The sequence below is a fragment of the Nematolebias whitei genome, chromosome 1 (genome assembly GCF_014905685.2).
Source record: "Nematolebias whitei isolate Nwh7 chromosome 1, NemWhi1, whole genome shotgun sequence".
NCBI classification, from domain to species: Eukaryota; Metazoa; Chordata; class Actinopteri; order Cyprinodontiformes; family Rivulidae; genus Nematolebias; species Nematolebias whitei.
In genome coordinates, this window is record NC_056498.1 from 13289511 (window position 1) to 13312142 (window position 22632).

The window sequence follows — 22632 nt, forward strand, 5'->3', positions numbered from 1 at the left end:
AGTGAGTGAGTGAGTGAGTGAGTGAGTGAGTGAGTGAGTGAGTGAGTACCAGTTCTTGAGTGAGTGAGTGAGTACCAGTTCTTGAGTGAGTGAGTGAGTACCGGTTCTTGACCTGGTGGTTGGGGACACCTGAGGTAGAAATAGTAACATTTCTGTCACAGCCTCAAGTTCCAGGCTGTGCTCCTTCCTATCTGTAGTCTTTCTTGGAGGCTCCCGTGCAGGGAACCCACCCACCTTTTGCCTAAGTGCATCATTCCCCTGTTTGACAGGAGATTGCCTTTGTCTCTGCTGCCTCAATATGACTATTCTGGGTCTACATGCTGAATATGCCTCTGTGACCTACAACCTTACAACCTTTGCTTTTACCCCAAATAATGAGATCTCAATGGTCAGCTCAAAGTCTCAATGAGGCTTTATGGCAGGCTGGTGGTGGGGATTTGGTTTGTGACACAGTATGTCTGTTTATGGAGGGTGGTGTGTGATGTGTGCAAATCTTAAGCCTAATCAGAGACAGGAAAAGGCACACACTAACCTCCCATCGCTCTCAGAGCAAGTTTCTATACAATCTCGTCAAAAATTTTACACACAGGTCTCTTTTGTTTGGTTACAACAGTGATCCACAGTTCAGGCCCAAACCTCAAAATTCAATTTTACGTGCAAGGCAACAATCTCACTCTGAACTTACTTTGACGAATCTATGTTAAAAACATGTAGATATGCTGATTGCACTTAGCTTACAGTGAACAGTAATATTTTAGTGTTCATCATGGTGAAACATTCTTATGTATTCTAATTGTATGAAGTAGTATTTTTACATTGTGTTTTATTATCTGTTGTTCTCATAAACATCCATCCATCCATTATCTTTTACCCGCTTCTTCCATTTTGTGTCACGGGGGTCGACGGTGACCATGTCCAGCAATCACTGTGCGAGGGGCGGGGTACACCCTGGAAGGTCACAAGTCCATCACAGGGACACATAGAGACAAACAAGACACACAACCATTAACTCTCTCACTCACACCTAGGGACAATTTAGAGTTACCAATCAGCCTAACATGCATGTTTTTGGTCTGTGGGAGGAACCCAGAGTACCCGGAGAAAACCCACGCATGCTCGGAGAGAACATGCAAACTCCACCCAGAAAGGCCCCTGGACCGGGATTTGAACCAGGGACCTGCTCACTGAGAGGCAGCAGCTCTACCAGTTGTGCCACCATGCTGCCGTTAAGCAAAACCACAATAGCATAATTAATACCATAATCACAGCATCATTGGCTGAATACTGCAACCACTTGAAACATCATAAAAGACCAGCTTGGATGTGCATACATTTGGCTGCCTATACTGATCATTAACTAACTATACAACCTCTGCACTTATTTACCTAATTAACTTGCTATTTTCACTTCTGTTAAGATTGTAGTGTTTTTTTAAGTCCTTAATCAGCCATGAATAATGGAAAACCGCTGCAAGCAAAAGCCAGACGTTCACCTCTGAATTTCGCGGCATATGGGAAGTGGCTAAACAAATGCACATAGCTAATGAGATAATGGAATCAATGAAGTTGTAACTGCAGAGGGCACAGAGCTGTGCTCAAACTTGGCCCTGTCTGCAAATGAGCCTGACCTATACTGACAGTCAGGAAGCGTTTGTTGTCTGTGGTTTGGACAGCACAGTCTTCCAAACGTGCTGAGCAAAACAGCATCAGAGAATTTACTGGAAGACAGACAACGTGTCTGCAGTAGTGCTGTCTGCTATGCACTTTGTTTCTCTCCCTCACCCTTGTTCTGTGGCTTTCTGACAGACTGTAACTCTGTAAATGACTTTGACCTTTCCTAGGACTGAGGACAGAAACCACAGAGGCAGACGAGAGAAATGGCGACAGAAAAAGAGTAGAGTAGGCGGTTGACTGTAATAAACTCAAAGCAGTGGGCGGCTGTCAACATTAATACATGTGGGGGGTGGGGGGTCTCGCCTGGTTGATGAATACTAAAGGTGCCTGAGTCCTCAGTAAGTACTCCTTTCACTAAGACGATGTGAGTGAGGTGAGATGCTCACAGAGAGAATGAATTACAGGAAGTCATAGAATTTTGGTTTACTGTACACAAGAACATGTATAAATACTCAAATGTACTGGATATGCACTGTACATTACCTGTTGAGTTTTATTACTAGGAGCCGCTGTGGTATAGATGTAGGGCAACCGACTTGAGATCAGAACATCACAGGTTCGACTCCCCACCATGCCCACACGTCATGGGGTCCTTAAGCAAGGCACCCAATCCTGCTCCCCGGGGGCTTACATGCCCAAACCAGGTCTCTCTTGAAAATCAGTCTTCGTGACTCAGTGAGACTACCTGTATGAATAAAGGTTAAATAAAATAAATACAATTAAGATTACAGGACATAAAGTGTTTATTCATCCATGTTTCTTTACATTGATACAGTATTTTTGAACCCACTAAATGGTGTTTCTTGAAAATGAGTTGCAGAGTAAAGCTTGAAACACCAGCTTTGTGTTTTTGTGTGGACAAACAAAACACAATCTGTCTTTAATGCATCTGTGATGCTTAGAGTCACAGGTTCGAGGTTGGTCTATGACATCATTATTTTCTAAAGGTTTTGTTGTAGCACACGAGACTGGTCTTGGTCTTGAGACCGGTCTCAAGACCACTTTTTGATGGTTTTGGTCTTGTCTCGGACTCGACCGCATTTGGTCTCGGTCTTGTCTCGATCTCAGACATTGAGTCTATTAGACTGTATGTTCCTATCCAATGTTCAAGATTTATGCATCTATTCCACATCTTGTTTCCTGGTTCTGTTGTGATTTTGTAATATTGTTACTGCGCCACATACAGGCCTATCATAGTTACTACAGCTTTTTTGGGGGAAACACATTACCGTGTGGACAAGGCCTTAAAGAACAACATTTTCATATCTGTGAGCATGCTGTGTTTCACTGCTACAGCATATTACTAAAATAAACGTTAATTTCAATAAAGAGTGACTAGAGTCAGTGGTATTCATCCATATTTTAAACCGACATGTTCCTGTTTTTTCTACCTTTATGTATACAGGCTTGCCTCATTGAGCCACGAGGACTCATTTGCAAAAGAAACTTGTTCGAGACAGAACATATAAAGTACAAACAACAAAACAGTTGACAATGACAACAGTAAACTACAGTAAAAATGCAGTTAAAATAAGAGTAGTGTACAAAACAATAAATCAGGGTGCCATAAAACACGCTAAAATGCTAAAATGTTCAGGGTTGTATTCTACTACAGCTTCTAGAACATCATCAGGAAAAAGGATTCACATTCACAAAGACAAAATTAGCTTTATTATTTTATATATTTTTAAGAATGACAATCAGAATATTGTAATTACAACCTATAACTAACACTGTTATAGCAGATTAAAACAGAACATGACATTAGTTTTAACCTGTAAAAAGACCAAAGCGTGGGAAGTCTTTGTCTACAATCGATTGAGAAAATGTTGCAGTATTTTTTGGGACAAAACCGTGAAAGCTGGTGTGCTTTTACAAAAGCCTTGTTAAAAATGGCACAGTATTTGTAATCCTTGTTTGAAAAACCTTAATGGCTTTGTTACATTGTGAATGTCTGAAATCCCTTTAGAACAGTGGAGAAACAACACAATGAATGTTCTGATGTATGAAAAGGTAAATGGACTGCAGTCACAAACACTTTCAAAGTCTTGTTAACTCAAAAAACTCTAAAGTAGAAGCCATACTCATACACTTGGGAGCTAATTATAGGTTCTAGTCCATGTGGACTTGAATAGGACTCGGGTTGCACAACGTTCATTTTTCATCAAAAGGCAAAAATTACAGTGATGTTTTTGAATGTGTCTGCATGATTTCTCTGTGTATGCCTGTAGTGATTGCAAAATATTTCATGAACCACTAAATGTATTTCATCAACTGTTAACCTGATTTAAATAGTCACCACAGCTTATAGAGATCATAAATCCATCCATCCATTATCTTTAATCGCTGCTTCTTTTTCAGGTCACGGGGATCACTGGTGCCCATATCCAGCTATCACTGTGCAAGAGGTGGGGGACACCCTGGACATTTCTCCAGTCCATCACAGGGACACATAGAGAGGCAACAGTTCTACCAACTGGGCCACCATGCCACCACTTATAGATTATCAAACACAAAATTGTCTAAACTTGAAGTCAGTTATACTATTATTGAACTAAAATCAGATCTGTTAGCAGCTAAGAGTCATCCCCAAACAAATACACCAAGCGTTAGCCGATAGCACATAATCTTTTTGAAGTCAATTCTAGCTGTCTATTAGCAAACCATCTCATAAATCAATAGAAAGATTTTAATTAAACCTTTAGAAGTAATCAATGGATATACCGCTACAGTTGATTAACTTTTGAAGTCAACCCAAAGAAAGATGTAATCCTCAGCCAACTGTACTTAGAAACACAAACATGACAACTCCACTAATTTTACAAAGTTCAATCTTTATTTATACTGGTTAGTCTCATTGAGTCACAAGGACTCATTTACAAGAGAGACCTGAATGATGAAAATACCTGAGAGTCATACTAAAACTTAATTTAAGTGCTACACTTTGTCAGTTTAACATATGTTTAACTAAAATCTGATGTGGTAGTAGCTGAGAGTAACTGACAATGCAGACCTTGAGCAATAACTGAATTGTACTAAACTGTATCAAAATCTCTCTGATTGTTGGACAACCACATTATACCTGAGCTACAGTCAGACAAAATAGGAAAGAGACTTGGATATAGGAATGAAAAGATCTTTTCCTAAATGTTAACCAGTGTCTGTAAAATGAGCAACATGATAGCCCAGTTGGTATAGCTGTTGCCTTTCAATGAGAAAGTTGCTGGTTCAAATCCCACTGAGTTTGCATGTTCTCTCCATGCATGCCTGGGTTTCCTCCAGGTACTCCGGTTTCCTCCCACAGACCAAAAACATGAATGTTAAGCTTATTGGTAACTCTAATTTGTCTCTAGGTGTGAGTGAGAGAGTGAATGGTTGTTTGTCTCATTTGTCTCTATGTGGCCCTGTGATAAACTGGAGACCTGTCCAGGGTGTCCCCTGACTCTCGCACAGTGACTGCTGGATATGGGCACCAGTGACCCCCATGACCTGAAAAGGAAGAAGTAGATAAAGATAATGGATCAATCAACCTTTATTTATACAGGTAAATCCCATTGAGCCTTGAGGACTCATTTACAAGAGAGACCTGATTTCAACAAAGAAAGATGACAACAATGGACAACAGCAACAACAATAAACAGTTATAAAAAAAGCATACTACAGTTTTTTTTTGTTTGTTTGTTTGTTTTAACAAATAGGATGGCTAAAAGGAAAAGGTAACAAAACCAAAAACAGCTAGATTCCAAGACAAATGTAGAAAACTAAAAACAGGAACATGTCAGCATTGGACCCTGCCAGGTGTCCAACAGATTCTTAAAGACACTTAGAGAGGTCAAGGTCGAGAGCTTCAAATGTTTTTGTAAGATATTCCAGGAAACAGGAGCGGAATAGGAGATAATGGATGAAAGATAATGGATGGATGGATGGATTGGATTTGGGCGGCTGTGGCTGAGTGGTTAGAGCAGTCGTCCTTCAATGCGAGTTTGAGGTTCGAATCCACCAGCACTCACATGGTGAAGTGTCCCTGTGCAAGACACTGAACCCCTGATAGCCTCCGATGTGTGTCCCGTTGATGTATGAATGTGATAAAGCTCTGATTAGTCTCTTTAGAATGATTTGTTCAATTAGCTTTGTAGAGATCTAATAGAGTGCTTTATGAATGGATAAATGACGGCACAGATTGTGTTGAAAAGCGCTTTTAAAAAAAAATTAATTTACCTTTTATTTATCCAGGTAGTCTCATTGAGCCACGAGAACTCATTTTCAAGAGAGACCTGTTTAGGGAGCAGATGGTGGGGGTTAAGGGCCTTGCTCAGGGGCCCAGAGTGGGGAGAATGAGGGTGTTTCACCTTTTCCACCCACATTTTGATGTTGACAGTACTGGGAGGTGAACCTGCGACTTCCGATCACGGGTCCATCTTCTAACCTCTGCGCCACCACTCCCCCACTTAGAGTGTCTTGATAAGATAGAAATATGCTATAGAATTACAGTCCATTGACTAATGTCTGTAAAGGACCCCATTTGGTTTTCATACAAAAATTAATTTTACAGAACTTTTAAAACTGTTTTCTAGTCAAAGTGTTTTAGGGAGCCTTCTTGGTATATTGTTTTTGTATGTTGACACAATATTCTCACCACATTCTCTGTATTTTCTCTTTGTAGGAACGGGGAAAAGTCGGCGTGATCTTCAACGTGGGAACAGACGACATTACCATCGAGGAGAGTGCGGTAATGGTGAGCGACGGCAAATACCATGTGGTGCGATTCACACGCAGTGGCGGCAACGCCACTCTGCAGGTGGACAACCAGCCAGTCATTGAACGTTTCCCCTCAGGTAGGAACAGATTCCCCTCATCCAATGACTGAGTGTTACAACAGAACTATGAAGTACTGAATTTTCCAAGCTGGATAAAACAAACGAGAGAGAATAAATGAGTTGCATATTAATCCAATTCCAATTCCAATTCCAAAGGTTCCAATGTGCTACTAAAAGTTTTACTAATTTTGGTTAATTTATTACAACCTTAAAACTACCTCTATTCTTTTGTGATTAAATCAAATTCTCATCCAAAAGACAAAAAGAATCACGCACCTTTCCTGAGGCAAGTAATCTTGCCTCTAACAGCATCAGCGCTTTGCAGTTAGCCACCATGGTAGCCCCTGGCACTGTGAAGCCAGGACTCAATGGAGGTCAGCTGAATACCAATATGCCAGTAAGGAACAGAGTTTAGAGAACCGACCACGTGATGTAACTCATTTCTAGGCTTGACGATATGATAATGAGTCACTGCTGGGAGGGTGCTAATTCCCCACCCCACTCATTGTTTAACAGTAATCACCCTTTTTTCTGCCTGAATTTTGAGGCTATTTTCAGATGTGCAGAAGCTCTTTTTTTCTCTCTCCTATGTGTTTCCTCCTTGGTACACGGTTGTTCAAAGGAAAGCGTTTCTTTGTTCCCAACATGAGTTTGCATGTGGTAAACACAAGGCTTTAATCTGGACCCTGCCTGCATTAATGATGATGTAGAAACCGAGCAAACTGAATGTAAAATGAGTTCTGTCAATATCGCTTTTCATCTCCATTGTCTTGAAAAAGCTTTCCACGTAATATCATTGTTTAAATTCAGCGGGGAGAGCGCTGCTAATGTGGCCATGATATTTGTTCATGTTGACATACAGTATAGAGCAAAGAGATGGTGACATTCTCTTTCACAGCAGTGATCCCATACTGTGTGACTCTGTTTTGGCGTTGAGGAACGCGTACTCTGTGGCTCATCCATCAGCACAGCGAGGCCAGACTGAGGGGCATGCATCACAGCCAGAGGAGGAAGTGCCCTGTGACAGTTCACTCTTTTCTCTTATTATGATGGAAATAGGGCCCTTTTTGCCACAGTGCAAGCCCATTAGAAAATAACAACCAAGCTGCCGATTAACACTGGCATGCTAATGTTATCATCCAAAATCTATGCTTTGTTTCATCAAGAGAAATTAATGCACATCTCATAATGATTTTTCCCCTCTTCCCTACCACCTTCCCCCTCTGCAGTTGTCCTCATCAAACAGTTCTTCCCATTTCCCTCCACCAATTGAGAAGCGAAGAGCTTTGTTTTGTTGTTGTTGGTTAGTTTATGTGATGAGTCTCACGTTTGTCTGTCAGGGAATTTAAGTTTTAGGAGGTTATCAGGACTAAAGGAAAGGAAATGGAAGTGCTTTGATTCATTTATGTGAACTATTCTTGGTGCACTCGCTTTGAAGGTTCCAGTCGTCGATGTGTGACTATGCGGCGTCTCGGGGAAACAGATATGTTGCACGTTAAGAAAGCAAAACCTTGGCGGAGGCTAAACCACAGCAGGGTATAGAAGTGTGAGTGTGGGGATGAGTAGAGGAGTAAAAGAGGAAGGATGTAAATGTGGGAATTGCAACTTTCTAACATATGAGGTGCGAAGGATAAAAAAGTGAGGTTTTATCAGTAGGCAAAAACAGAACTCCATTTTTTATGTGACAATGACTGGAGATTGAGACATCTTCTTGTTCTCTGTAAATGTGAAGAAATACTCCCTGCTTATACTTCGTAAAAATGCTTAGACCTACATTTTGTTTTTGGATGCAGTATTATTGCTGTTTTGTTCCACCTTAGCTTTGAAACCATAGTAATGTCCCCCTGGAAACAAATAAAAATAGACCTAATATACCTTAGGTGAAACAATGCATATAATTTAGACTAAACCCCTATTCGCACTGGATTAGTTTTAGCATTGGAGTACATAAATAACCTTTTGTGTCCCGGACTAGCAAAAGCCTATCGACCCATAACGGTTGCCAAAAAAAAAGAAAAGGCTGAAGAGAAGGGGCTAAATCATATGCAAATGGTGGCTCACATCATACGCAATACAAAAAATATGTTGTGCAATACGCAGCGCGTTAATATCATATCCAGAAGATTTCCTCAAATTTCAGCTAAATCTCAGAATTTAGCCCTATTTGCACAGGATTCGTTTTACCTAGGGACCACATGCTATTTGTAATACAAAGTAATTACGGAGATTGTCTGTGTTGTTCAACCCATGCCAATTGGCCATGTCAGTAATTTGTAAAGTAAAAACCCCCGCAAATCACCTACTATATTTTGCTGAACTCCGAGGTCCTGTGATAATACTAATCCAATGTGAATCTCTGTGATTTGGACAGAAATGGGCAGGATCCAATACGTAATTAGGCGGGGGTTTTTTTGTTTGTTTAAGCAAAATCATTTGGAAAAATATAAAACAAGGCTATTTTAAATTAACGAGCTGCACGCTTTGGCTTTTATGCTGCTACTTCCTTCACCGTAAATGCCAGCAGGTGCAGAGACGCGTGCGTGATCAGCTGACCCAGCTGTCCATCCATTATATTTACCCACTTCTTCCTTTTTGGGTAGCGGGAGTCGTTGTTGCCCATGTCCAGCCATCACTGTGCGAGAGGCAGGGGACACCCTGGACAGGTCACAAGTCCATTTCAAGCAGCGGGTCAGTGGACGCGTGGACGCTCATGCACGTGGCGGGTGACAGGTTGTCCATCTGAGCTTAATGTGGCTTTTTTTACTTCTTAAACCAGCCGGTCGGACCTGCCTCCTCCTCAACAATAGAATAACACAATTTTATATTGTGCATTCTTATTTAGTTTTCTTTGTAATGATTCATTAAACCACATCAAAGCCTGAGACCAGCCCGGCCGCACATTAATCACATTATTATGGACCAGCCCAATCGTGTCAACGCAGCGTGTTAACATCATATCTGGAATCCAAAAAAGTTAAATCTGGTCCTCTGGACATTCAAAAAACAAAACAAAACAAAGCAAAACAACAAAAAAATGTAGAAATGTTTCGTCTCTCATCCGAGAGACTTCCTCAGTCCGAGGAGCTGTATTCAGCTCAGTCTCTTAAATAGCACCTTCTCAGAGTGGATCAACCAGTTTTGCTGCTGACAACCAAAACCAGCTGATCACATGTTCAAGAAGGACCATTAGGCTGATGGTCCTTCTTGAGCAGATGATCAGCTGGTTTTTCGTCCGAGTTCCGTTTTCCCAAAATTAAGGAAATCGAGGCCGATAAATTGGCCGGACGATTTATCGGTGCACCCCTAATGTCCATCTCAAATATTTTGCTAACAGACAAATAAGGTTGCCTCTAACTAAAGATTTAGGCTAAGACCTTGTGCATTGAGTAGCATCTGTAGTATGTGTTGTCAGTAATGTTAAGCTACAACCAAACCAAATTTGGGCTTTTAGGTGTAGCTGTGACAATCAAGTTGTTTTTAAAACCCTTTGCTAACAGACAGTCAGAGTCAGAGAGTCAGAGAGTCAGAGATACTTTATTGTAGTTCGCACCACATGTGGTACATGTGGTGGAACGAAATTATGTACACGGGGTCCCAGTTACATCCAACAATAAAACGTAAAAGAAAAACAATGATAACATTTAAGATATGAACTAAGAAAAACATCAACTAAAAATACACTAAGCACTAATAGCATAAAAACATTACGTCGAACAGCAGCACGAACATGAGCTTGAGTCTGTGTGAGCAGATGAGCACGCATGAACACGTCAACATGAAACAGATCGGCAGCAACATGATGTGAATTTTCACAGTGATTGTCCTGGTTAGATATTCATGAGTCTAACAGCCTCAGGGTAGAAGCTGTTCCTCAGTCTAGTGGTTCTACACTAAATGCTCCTTAACCTCCTGCCTGAAGGGAGCAAGGCAAAAAGTGTGTGTGCTGGGTGAGTGAGGTCCTTCATGATGCAGGTTGCCCTCTTCCTGCATCTAGAGGTGGAGATGTCTGTGATGGTGGGGAGACTGACTCCAACAGTCTTCTGTGCAGCCTTCACCACTCTCTGCAAAGCTTTTCTTTCTGCAGCTGTGCAGCCTCCATGCCACACGTTGATGCTCGAGCACAGGATGCTCTCCACTGCACACCTGTAGAAGGAGGTGAGGACTGAGCTTCCCAGACCAGCTCATCTCAGCCGCCTGAGGAAGTAGAGTCTCTGATGAGCTTTCTTGATCAGGCTGGTGGTGTTGTTGCCCCAGCTCAGATGATGTCAGTCAGAGATGACTTCAAAAGGTTTGTAGCAAAAACTATAAGTAAAGACCTTGTACAATATTTTAGAGCTCAGAATATATGTTGAGGATTAGTCGCACATGTTGTCACATAAAATTGTGGCTCAATATCTGTAGAATTCACTGAATTGTGGTCATTTTTGTATTTTTGAAGGTGAGCTAGTTGTGGCGATCATCTTGAAAAAGATCAGTTCCAAAAGTTAATCAGTTGTGTAGGTTGATTTTTTCATTTACCCTTTATTTATCCAGGTAGTCTCACTGAGCCACGAGAACTCATTTTCAAGAGAGACATGTTTAGGGAGCAGATGGTGGGGGTTAAGGGCCTTGCTCAGGGGCCCAGAGTGGGGTGAATGAGGGTGGAGGCAGGTGTGGGTGTTTCTCCTTTTCCACCCACATTTTGATGTTGACAGTACCGGGAGTTGAACCTGCGACTTTACGATCACAGCCCCATCTTCTAACCTCTGTGCCACCACTCCCCCCTGATTTCTATAAAATCCATCAAGTAGTCGATGAGATATTTTGTTAATAGACAAAGAAGGCACACAAACATGGGCAAAGACATTACAGCCCACCTTCATATTCCAGCAACAGGAAAGAAAACTGTTTATTGGTTTATAAAGATAGCGCCAATCTGGCATTCAGTAAGATGTAACAGGTACCAAGGTTGTCTAATCCCTTGAACAAAACCAGGAAATGCAGTTTCCTGTGTAATCTCCTTCCCCAAAGGGATTGTTGTGACCTACATGTGGCTGTCGCGTTGGGACGTTTTGAAGCCAGTTCAGTACTCCACACATTTCTCGTCTTCAAAACCACAATATGAGCAACACAGAAAGTTCTGGTCGGATGTGACGAGAAAGCCAAGCGTTGTAGAAATAAAATAAAAAACTGTAAATTTTACCAGAAATAATAATGACTAATTGTATTTATCTACATCTAAGACCTGGACTGTTTATGCTTGTTAGATATGAAAGCATTTGAAGTTTTATTCACAAAGCCTTGATTAAGGTCCCAGCTCGCCAGCAGCAGCCTGTCGCGAGTGGATGATTTGGAGAGACAAGACGGTGACAGCAAAGACGTCGTCTCGGGTCAGGCCCATTTAACGGCATAGCAACACATTGTGTGATGTCTCACAAAGTGATGTTTGTCGTCCTGAGGGAGTCTGAGTCTGTGGATGTTTTGGTCCGTGTCTGATTCTACGTGTGACTCTGTGCACGTCTGCTTGCCTATCATGTTTGTCCGGGCTTTCTGTGTTTGTGCGCACACGCATGTACGCACTTGACGAACAAAGAGCAGACAAAATGTGTCAGAGGGGTGCCAGGCCGGCTAATTCCATATGTCAGGTGTCCCCCACGGGCGCTGCAGCAACAGTTATCACCCCGCCCAACCTCTCATGTTTCCAACATGGCAGTGTGGCTCAATAAGTACAGCCCTGCATCATCCTAAGCACCAGCGACCGGCCACATATAAACAGGCCGATGCTGTATAATGCTATAATGGTGCAATTTTCAACACAATTTTCCCTTATTCTTCAAGAACAGTACTCTCTGGTGGATCGAAGGGAGCACGTTATTTTCAGATACACAACTTAACTACAACATAACAGCTCGGTCAATGTTCTGAAACAGGCTGTTTTTGTTCAGAGGAGTCCGTCTTTTCTTATTTTTCTAAACAACATCCTTTTCCTTTTGGAGAAGTGAAGTGACATTTATTCCAGAAAATGTAGTTTTTAAGGAATGACAACTTGCTGTGGTTTGAAAAGCAAAAGAAAACTGAACTCTGTGTTACATGCTGGCCTTTCAGCTTCTGTTTCTTCAACAAAAAGAAATAAAAGGTTAAAAAAGTAAAACCAGCGGACTTCTATCCCCAAGCTTAAAATACGTTTTAACTTGTTTTTGGATTGATCATGACCTGGATGATTGAGAAGTTTCACAAGAATTTTCTCTGTCCTATTGTAGGTTCATCCATCCATCCATAAACCGTAATTGTCAGGCCATAAAATGCACCACCTGTCTATAAGCTGCACTTATTAAATTTAAGATAAATCGTAGTTTTGTACATAAGTAAGACGCTCAGGTTATTTAGCTGTGGGCATCCACTGTCAGGATCTGTGACCCCTGCCTGCTCTGGCAGTGCAGTTTTCTTGTTGTAGTACAAGAATCAACCAGCAGGTGGAGTATCACTGAGTATAGTTTGTTTTCAACACTCATTCAGACTGCAACATTGTCACAAGTCTTCATGAAGCTTTGGTTACAACCATTATACCTTCAAAATGATCACAATAACTATCTAAGCATAATCACTGGACAGAACAGTGCCAAAAACCTATGTAACTGAAATTATTTTAAAATTATTTACCGGTAAATATTACCAAAAAGTTTTATGGAGGTCATGTGACTGGAAGTCAAATAGTACCTGTGGAATGCGGTAAATATTCATTAAATTAGCACCATTGATTTTTATTGGTAAACACTTTTGTTAACAACTGCTGTTTTAAATGTACTTTCTAAATAAATTTGATGTGATTCTCCTCAGCAGAGCTCATATGAGAATGGGGGAGAAACAGTCCCTCCCCTTTGTCTTTTCTACTCTGTTTAATGCCCCATGTTTAAGCTTAAATGAGATACTGGTATTGAAACATATTTACCGTACACAGAAAGATTTTTTAAAACTTTTATTTAAATATGTATCTGTCTTGACTGACTCCTTTAAAAATAAATCTGATGACTTCTGCACCGCTCGCTGAGCTCTCATGACGAAAGGTGAGGGGGAAGACCCCTCTTATTGTTCTCTGCTTTGTGTTCGGATGTGAGTTTAAAATGCGATCCTGCTATTTAAACACATATTTACCGCATAGAAAGATGTCACACAGAAAAAAAATTAAAACTTTTATTAAACATGTAACAAACTTGACTGCTTTGCGTCTCCAATCCTGACCATCGACACGTTGATGCAGCGTACGGGCTGCAGCTGTTTCCTCCTCGACAGCCGATCAATCACTTTTAACATGAAAGCTGCGTCATAAGAAATTCTCTGTGCATTTTTCATTATCGCTGAACAAATGAACAGGTCTAAGCACAAAATACGATAAACAATACAAGAACGATCTGAAGAAATTAATTCACGTTTTTCTTGGAGGATGGTCCTCAAGAGTACCTCGTTGGTCATTCAGGTTAGACTTCTGGTCACATGATGACAGAGTGTGTAGAGTTATAGTTGGGTATTTGAAATCATGAGCAACAGTCGTTGTACATCTGATTACCTGAGGGCATTCTCTCTGTGTTACAAATGTCTACACTCATGATGGGCGGGGTGCAGGGAGCCACAAGCCCCCACAATGTTGCCAGGTGTACAATAATTATCGTATTTGTATGACTATTTTGCCCTCTGTCCGTTCAATAATCCCAAACACGACCAAATAGACAATAATTTGACCATTCCGTGAATGTGTGGATGTAATCAGTTGTAATCAGCCTGTCGTAACTGTCTGTCGGAATTTATTTGTGAACCCTAAAGACATCTGTGTTCGCAAACAGATGCACGATTGGTTGAAAATTCCAGCCAATCCTGCTTTTCTAAATGTTACCTACGAGTGACGTGTATGTGTTTGCCTCAGAACAACGGCCATGATTGGCTGAATAGTCTGCTGCGCCCGCCCCATGAGCGAGGAAAAAAAACAAGAAGAAGCAAAGCCGGTCTGGAAGTGGACCCATCACTACTATAGAGAATTAATAGATTTGTTATTTTGGTTATGACAGGTGTACAATAATTTCCCTCAAAATATGATAATTTTATGTCTCTAGTACAATAATCCTACATTTCTCACCTGGCAACACTGAGCCCCCAGCTCTGTCAAAGGAAAACGTTAATCAGTGGCAGGAAGCTACCAAGAGACGGCACAAAGTCCTTCAAAATAAAATGTAAAAACACAAATTTAGAACATTATGAAAAAAAACATAAATAAGACACTCCTGTTTATAACCTCCTGGATACAAAGTGTGAGGGAAAAGTAGCAGCTTGTATACTGGCAATTATGCTATTATCTTTACCTGCTTATTCCTTCTTGGGTCACTGGTGTCCATATCCAGCAGTCAATATGCAAGAGGTGGGAGACACCCTGGACAAGTGTGCAGTCCATCACAAGGACACACTGCTCTTACTGGTGGTGGATGAGTTAAATGCAGAGAGCCAATTTCGCCATTGTATCGAAACATACAGTGTTCCATCCATCCATTATCTTTACCCGCTTATTCCATTTTGGGTCACGGGGGTCGCTGGTGCCCATGTCCAGCAATCACTGTGCGAGGGGCGGGGTACACCCTGGACGGGTCGCAAGTCCATCACAGGGACACATAGAGACAAACGAGACAAACACCCATTCACTCTCTCACTCACACCTAGGGACAATTTAGAGTTACCAATCAACCTAACATGCATGTTTTTTGGTCTGTGGGAGGAAACTGGGGTACCCGGAGAAAACTCACACATGAACGGAGAGAACATGCAAACTCCACCCAGAAAGGTTCTCAGGCTGGGATATGAACTGGCAACCTTCGCGCTGAGCGGCAACAGCTCTACCAACTGAGACACCATGCCACCCTGGCTTTGTGGCTTGTAAATCTTAAAATTATTTAATAATCTGGTATGGCTAATACCATTTACTCTGCTAAGCATACACAAGACGTAATTTGTTCAGTAACAATAACACCAGAGGTAAATTTGATGAATTCCTGTTTCTTACTTCCCCTCCTTGTTGAACTGTACTTACAGTATGTACCATTTTTTACTTGTGGTAAAAGAAGCTCCAAGTGTGTGCAGCATCATTAAATGCTAATGAGAACACTTGAAGAAACACATACTGTAAAGAAACACATGGAGAAGGTTTTCACACATCGTCCGTGCCTTCTTGTTCAAATAAAATCCCTCCTCGGTCATTTCCAAGACTAAACAGAAGCAGTTCAGCGCTGAGTGAAGTTCAGTTAGCTCGATAAAAATGTTGTGTTTAAAACTTTTTTTTCAGCTCATTCATGAGATGGGTGTTATGACTTTTAGTTTGTGTGACTTTCATGTTGGGCAGCACGGTGGCGCAGTTGTTAGAGGTGTTGCCTCTCAGCGAGAAGGCCCCCAGTTCAAATCCTAGCTGGGGCCCTTTGTGGGCGGAGTTTGCATGTTCTCTCCGTGCATGTGTGGATTTTCTCCAGGTTCTCCGGTTTCGTCCCACAGACCAAAAACATTCATGTTAGACTGATTGGTAACTCTAAATTGTCTCTAGGTGTCCCTGTGATGGACTGAAGACCTGTCCAAGGTGTCCTCGCCTCTTGCTCAGTGACTGATGGATATGGGCACCAGTGACTCCCGTGGCATGAAAGAAAGAAGCGGGCAAAGAGGATGGATGGATGGATGGATAGATGTATGGATGGATGGATGGATAGATGTATGGATGGATGGATGGATAGATGTATGGATGGATGGAAACATTCATCTTTATTTACAAATGTTCTCTCTTGCAGAAATACAATGAGATCTTTTCAATTCTTTCTAAACTATTGTTAATCTCTGAAATCTGCTACATTATATGTTTTATATCATTATCTACTTATGCTCCATTTAGATTTTAGCTTATGTTTATCCACCCTTGGCTTTTAGATACCATTTTGTGAAGTTTAGCTTTTTGTGTGCTTTTCGTTAGCTTGTCAGTCCAGTCAGGATTAAATTTAATTTCTCCAAACTGAGGTCAATCAACAAGCTGTGTACAACAGACATGATATTTATTGTTCATAACCTATCCACAGAACCTCATTTCAAAAGATTTGCAATATTTCTGTACTCATTCTATGAAGCATCAATAACAAGTGTTATTTTGCCACTCAGCAGCTCATATCATTTGTTATTGTTGTGGTTTGTGCGCAACTTGATCATCTTGAAGGGGAGGCATTGTTCTCTCATTTTCACTTTAATTTTCTCTAACTACTAGTAGACACACTCCATATTAACATAAATCCAATTAAGCAGAGTTATTGCATTTAAATCTATCAAAAATAATTTTTCTTTGCTCTACTGTCGGTATCCTGGCTGTTCATGGTGTTTACTTTCAGAGGAAGGTCAGCTTTAGTGAAAACTGGTTTGCTACATCATTAATCCTCCTCTCACAATAAGCCATGAGTCCTTTACAAAAGCTGCTCCAGAGACAGAAGACAGACAGAAAACCAGGGGAGAAAATATTTGACAGAGATGTGTGGGACTCTGTATATTGGTTTTGTCTTTGTTATTGTAGGTTTATGGTGTATATACAGTAGTGCTGTATAAAAAGACTTGAGTCATCCCTAGTTTCTTTAGAAAATTCATCCATAGAGCAAGACCTTCTTGTCATTTTTAAAGTTGACTTCAGCAACATTTTCATAGGTTTTTTTTAAGTCTTTAAAAATATATATTAGTGCGGTTGACTGAACTGAACATAGTTTTTAAGGCTCCCTTCATGCTGGATGATGACACCACAATGTACGGTATTTTTCAAACTATAAGACGCACTTAAAATCTTTTCATTTTCTCAAAAATCGACTGTGAGCATTATAATACAGTGCGTCTTATGTATTAATTCTGATTGTGCTTACTGACCTCAAACTAGAGTTGCACTCGGTTCCAAATAATCTGAACCGACCTGGCCCCAGCCCGTAGCCATCATCTCTGAACCCCACCCAAGCCGAGAAATTAACAGTAATTAATGGTCCGAATCCGGAAAAAACCCCACCATTTTTAATTAAGCTTTGACTTATACAACCGACAAACGATTGGCGGATGCGCGCAGCTGAGGGGGCAGAAGATCGAAGCTGAAGAGCTATCAAAGCGCATTAAATGCTTCCCCAGCTTCTGCCTGCATTGGACCCTGCTCTGACATGTCGGATATTTTGTGATCTCACCTGTCTGCGTCTGGGCTGCGTGCGTCCTCTGAGTGCAGCAGCTGAATGAATGTCCATTTGGGCTGATGGATTGCTGGCAGTAGTCCATCTGAAGCTTAAATGAACTTTTTACCTCTTTCAACCGTCAGCGCGCAGTCACATGACCACGTGCAGTATGGCAAGCCATTTTTGCATATATTGGATCGTCGGCCGCATGCGTTCCTGACGCAAAAAAAAAGCCTGACACCAACCCAGCCCACACATTAAGCACATTATTATGGCCCGGCCCGGTCCGAATCTGGGTCGGGCAGGGCCGGGCTCTGGGTTCGGATTAGAAATGACAGCTCAAACCGATTTTATGTGGTACAACTGAACAATGTTGAGAGTTATTGTGAATGAGTTGAATAAAGTTTGACTTATCCGTTTTGTTTCGCTTAATGCGTCTTATAATCCGGTGCGCTTTATAGTCTGAAAAATACGGTATTAGAACAGGTCTGAATAGTGATAAATTCCAGCATGAAAGCAATCATGATGGTAATATAATCTTAACACTTAACTAAATACGTAAGTTGTTCCTGCTATTATGTTGAAGATGTTCTCCTGCACTTTCACCATGTGTCATGTCCCCAATTTGGCACTACTCTCTTGTACCTAGTTGGAGTGCAACTACATGCTAGAATATGTTACCATGTCAGTATGATGTTATATGTAGTAGCATATTATACATCATATGAGTATCATGTCTGCACTTTGTTATTCTTATGACCTCGTCAAGATCAGAGTCTTAGACTGGGTATTAGGGCAGCACAGCGAGTCCTACTTCAAATTCTTAATGAAAAAGCCACACCAAGTATATGCTACCACAATCAGGTGCCTGATTAGAAGTGCTAGTGAGCAACCAGTAGCAATCCTATATCTGCACAGTCTGGGATTGAACTATCTTCCTGGATGACAACACTTGCCATCACAGAGCAGAGTTTATGAGAAACTGCCTCCAGAATTTTAAAGTGAAGAGAAAGAGGATGAAATGTCTGCCCGCAGTCCTGGCCTTAACACTGTTTAACACCTGTGGTATCAGTTTAGGCTTTTTTTTTTTTTTTTTTTTTTGGGGTGGGGGGGGTCACCGGTTCAAATACCTTGACCTTTTCAAAATAAAATGGGTGGGAAAGATGACACACTCATTATTTACATTTACAAACTGGAATCTATCAAATGAACATTATTTAAACCATTTTAGAACTGTTGTTGTTTTCCCAATATCATAGTCAAGTCTCTGTAGTAGAATATTATGATCAATTGTATCAAAAGCAGCACTGAGTTCTAACAGGACCAGTGTAGACACCTGTCCATTGTCAGAGGCCATGAGAATATCATTAGTAACTTTCACCAGTGCTGTTCCTGTGCTATGATGAGTTCTAAACCCTGACTGAAACTCTTCATACAGCATATTTCTGTTCAAATGTTCACACAATAGATTAGCTACTATTTTCTCAATAATTTTTTAGATGAATGTTAGATTAGATATAGGTCTATACTTGGCCAGAATTCCTGAATCAAGATCAAGCTTCTTAAGTAAAGGTTTAATTACAGCAACCTTAAAGCGGTGTGGTACATAGCTATTCATTAAAGACAAATTAAGTAGATCAAAGATGTGGTTGTTGATTAAGGGAAACACTTCTTTAAACATTCTGGTTGGGATGGGATCTAGTAGGCCTGTTGAAGGTTTGGATGAAGCTATTATTTTTGACAATTCAGAGAGCTCAACAGGACAAAAGCAGTCCAAACATAAATCAGGTTCTAGTGACATTTTTAAAGCTGCCTCATCTGACTGGGAACCATGCATAGACAATAGTAGGAAAGACGGTTTGAATTTTTTCCCTAACTGAAATAATTTTGTTTATAAAGAATCTCATGAAGTCATCACTGATTATATTGTAGGGATACGTGGTTCAACATAAATGGGACTTTTAATTAGGCTAGCTATAGTACTGAACAGAAATCAGGAGGTTTTTCTTTTATTTTATTCTCATCTATTAAAGATGAGTAATATACATTTCTAGCTTTACGGTGAGCTTTCTTATATTTTAGCAGGCCATCTGTCCAAGTTAAATAAATTTATTCCATGTTAGTGGAGTACCATATTCTTTCCAGCTTTCTAGATGTTTAAGAGGCACGCTTGGCATTAATATTTCACCACAGTTCCTCGAAGCTTTGAAGAATCATGCTTTTTACAACCGTAGTTATGCCGTCACCATCACATTGTATTTGCTGTGATTACTGTATTTTGCTGCCACCATTATGACCAAGGAGAGAGCACAGTGTGCACTATTTCTTCCATATTTATTAGTCCTTATGCACATTTCTCTTTTAAGAGTGGCAGATCTACTGTAAAGCTGTCACTTTTGTTTCTGACTGATTATTAGAGACTCGACGACTAAGTGGCATGGGAGGGGAGGGGTTAACACACAAATAGATGGATTGATGATAGTCAGGGAAGGTGTAACAGCAAAGCAGCAGCTCTCTTGAGTGAGCTATCAAACGATGGCCTGATGGAGACAGAGAAGTAGCTGTTTCCTGAGACTGTAGCAAGTCTCTGCTAGACAAGGAGCTGCCTTTAGTAAAACATGCACAAATGTGCCCAGACAAAATAATTTTCCTAAGTAGACCGAGAAAGCACTTAGCCCTGATCATAAATCAAGAGTACGAAAAGTGAGAGCAAAGACAGAGCTATTGTCATTCCCTACCTTCATCCTGTAGGGCATTTAAAACATCTGTTCTGTGTGAAGGCTAGACGCTAGAGACAGGAGACAAGGAAGAAAAGATTTGTGAATTCACAGAAGAAGAAAAGAGGACACTTTACAGTGGTGAGGTCAGTGTCGGCTATTCTGCCTGAGCCGTTAAGATGCTCCTACTGCGCAGATAAATGTTAGACAAAAAAGGGGGTCAGCAAAGCTCTCAGCTGTGTTTTTTTTTCTCCATCTTTCCCCTTTTTAGCATTGCTTATGTGCCTCTGCCATTTCTTAGCATCCATCTTTGTCTTAGCAAGCTGCACTGTCACAAAGACAGAACACCAAGCGTAAATAAACACGAAAGATAAAGAGACCCTTTGAGGAGGGGAGATTGAAGCAGCCAAGAAGATCTGCTTCCTTTTTTCCTGTGGCAAAAGCAATATGAGAGCTCTCTGAAAAAAGAAGAGTCAGAGTAGCTAAAAGCAAAGGAGAGCAAACGGATTAGGATAGAAGAGGGGTGCACTCTGAGCAAAACACCACAGACAGACAAATGGCCATAGGCGGGGGGGACTTTAGCTGAAAGTGAACTAGATTTCACTTTACTACCTTGAGCCTCACAACAAGAAGCAGTGGAGCAGTCTTGCGTGCCTTTAATGGTCCACTGGTGCAGAAGATGATGGATCAGCACATGGGGTGAAACTCATGTCAGTGTTGGCAGGAAACTATCTTTACTATTATGCTTCTCAAGTGGAGCACCCCTTCATTTTCAGTTGGTGAAACCTTATTTTTCAAAAGATGTGGGGTAACTATATTATGCTCTGCTGAAGCAGCCCAAAGCATTAAGATCTGAGCAGAACTCTCCGCTCCAGTGTAGAGAGAAAATGGAAACCTTAACACCAGTAATACGATTATTAGAAATTAGCTTTAGCTAAGTTTAAGAACCGTTTAAGTCTAAGAACCGAGAGGCCAGCCGAGTCTGGGTGGACGGATCGGACGGCATCTGCAGCCAGTTTCATAGGATCCACTGTGGGATGGACCTTTACAAGAGATCCTTCCTGTCTACAGCCATCAGTGTCTATAACATCTCCTAATGAAATGAGGATAACGAGTTACAACAACAAAATAATTTCCCTTTGGGATTAATAAATATGCACATCACTTGAGCGTTCTCAAGGTTTGTCAATCAGGGTCTTAGAGACCCTGATTGAAACTGAAAGATAAATCTAAATATAGTAGGGATTTATATACAAAATTACACTATATACATGTGAAATTTGTTAAGATTAAAAATGACTTTTGGTTTATAATGGGTCAAATTTTTAAGTAAAAATTTGATCACATTAAAGCATTATGAACAGACATCCACATCCATTTTGTGTAGCGTAGTATTTGTGAAAGGCAAAAAGATATTTATTAGGATATGACTTATGTGACTTGTTGAAAAAACAAAAACAATTTACGACAAAAATTAACACTAAGTTTTTGTCTTTGTGAGCCTTTATGTGTGGATAGACTGTTGATTCATTTAGTCACAACAGGAAGCCAGAAAGTGGATTAATCCCAAATCAATGTTTTAGTCATAGTAGCATGCAAGGTTCCACTGTGACAACAGTGAGAATTCTTTTTATCTGCTTAGATTCAAATGTTTTTGTTGAAATAACGAGAATTATATTCCAGACATGACTGGTAGCTTCTGCTACAATAGTGTACAGCAGAGGATTTGTAGGTTTATTAGACAGCGCAGGAAAGTCAACAAGTTCTGCAATCAAGTCTAACTTTTGGGTTACAGTAGTCCCTCACTATTGTGCAGTTCATTTTTCACAGACTCGCTCTATCATGGTTTTTCAAAGTAAGATGGGACATGACACAAAAGATGGTAACTGATTGCTTGCTTGATTGATTGATTGATGAGCTGCACAATAGACATGGAATTTTTTATTTAAAATCAATCATTTTAAATTATTTAGCACCTGTGTGCAGCCTACAGCTGTGGGAGAAGCTTCCTCCTACAGCTGATCTCTGTGCAGAGCAGAGCAGTGGACGTGGCCGAGAGAGCAGCCTAAGTCAGAGAGCTGAAATCATGACATTCTGTGCTCTTTTAGAGCGTTTAGGGTTTAGAAGCATTGTTTAGAATATTGCAAGAGTGTGGGAAGGGTGTAACATTCCTTACATATATAAATATATATACATATTATATATATACTACTACTTGTACTAATATTCCTACTTCACGGT

At 40.7% G+C, this 22632-nt stretch overlaps 2 protein-coding genes across 3 annotated transcripts in view; both read left to right on the plus strand.

Annotated features, from left to right (window-relative positions):
• Window positions 1–22632, plus strand: part of LOC119414734 (neurexin-2) — a 1264057-nt gene that overhangs the window by 732802 nt on the left and 508623 nt on the right. The window lies entirely within an intron of this gene.
• The window catches only part of LOC119408335 (neurexin-1-beta), a 447382-nt gene that overhangs the window by 328704 nt on the left and 96046 nt on the right, over window positions 1–22632 (plus strand). For both annotated transcript variants that reach the window (XM_037675133.1, XM_037675141.1), the window contains exon 3: window positions 6338–6509. In XM_037675133.1, the coding sequence (XP_037531061.1) occupies window positions 6338–6509 (172 nt within the window). The remainder of the gene's footprint in view (window positions 1–6337; window positions 6510–22632) is intronic.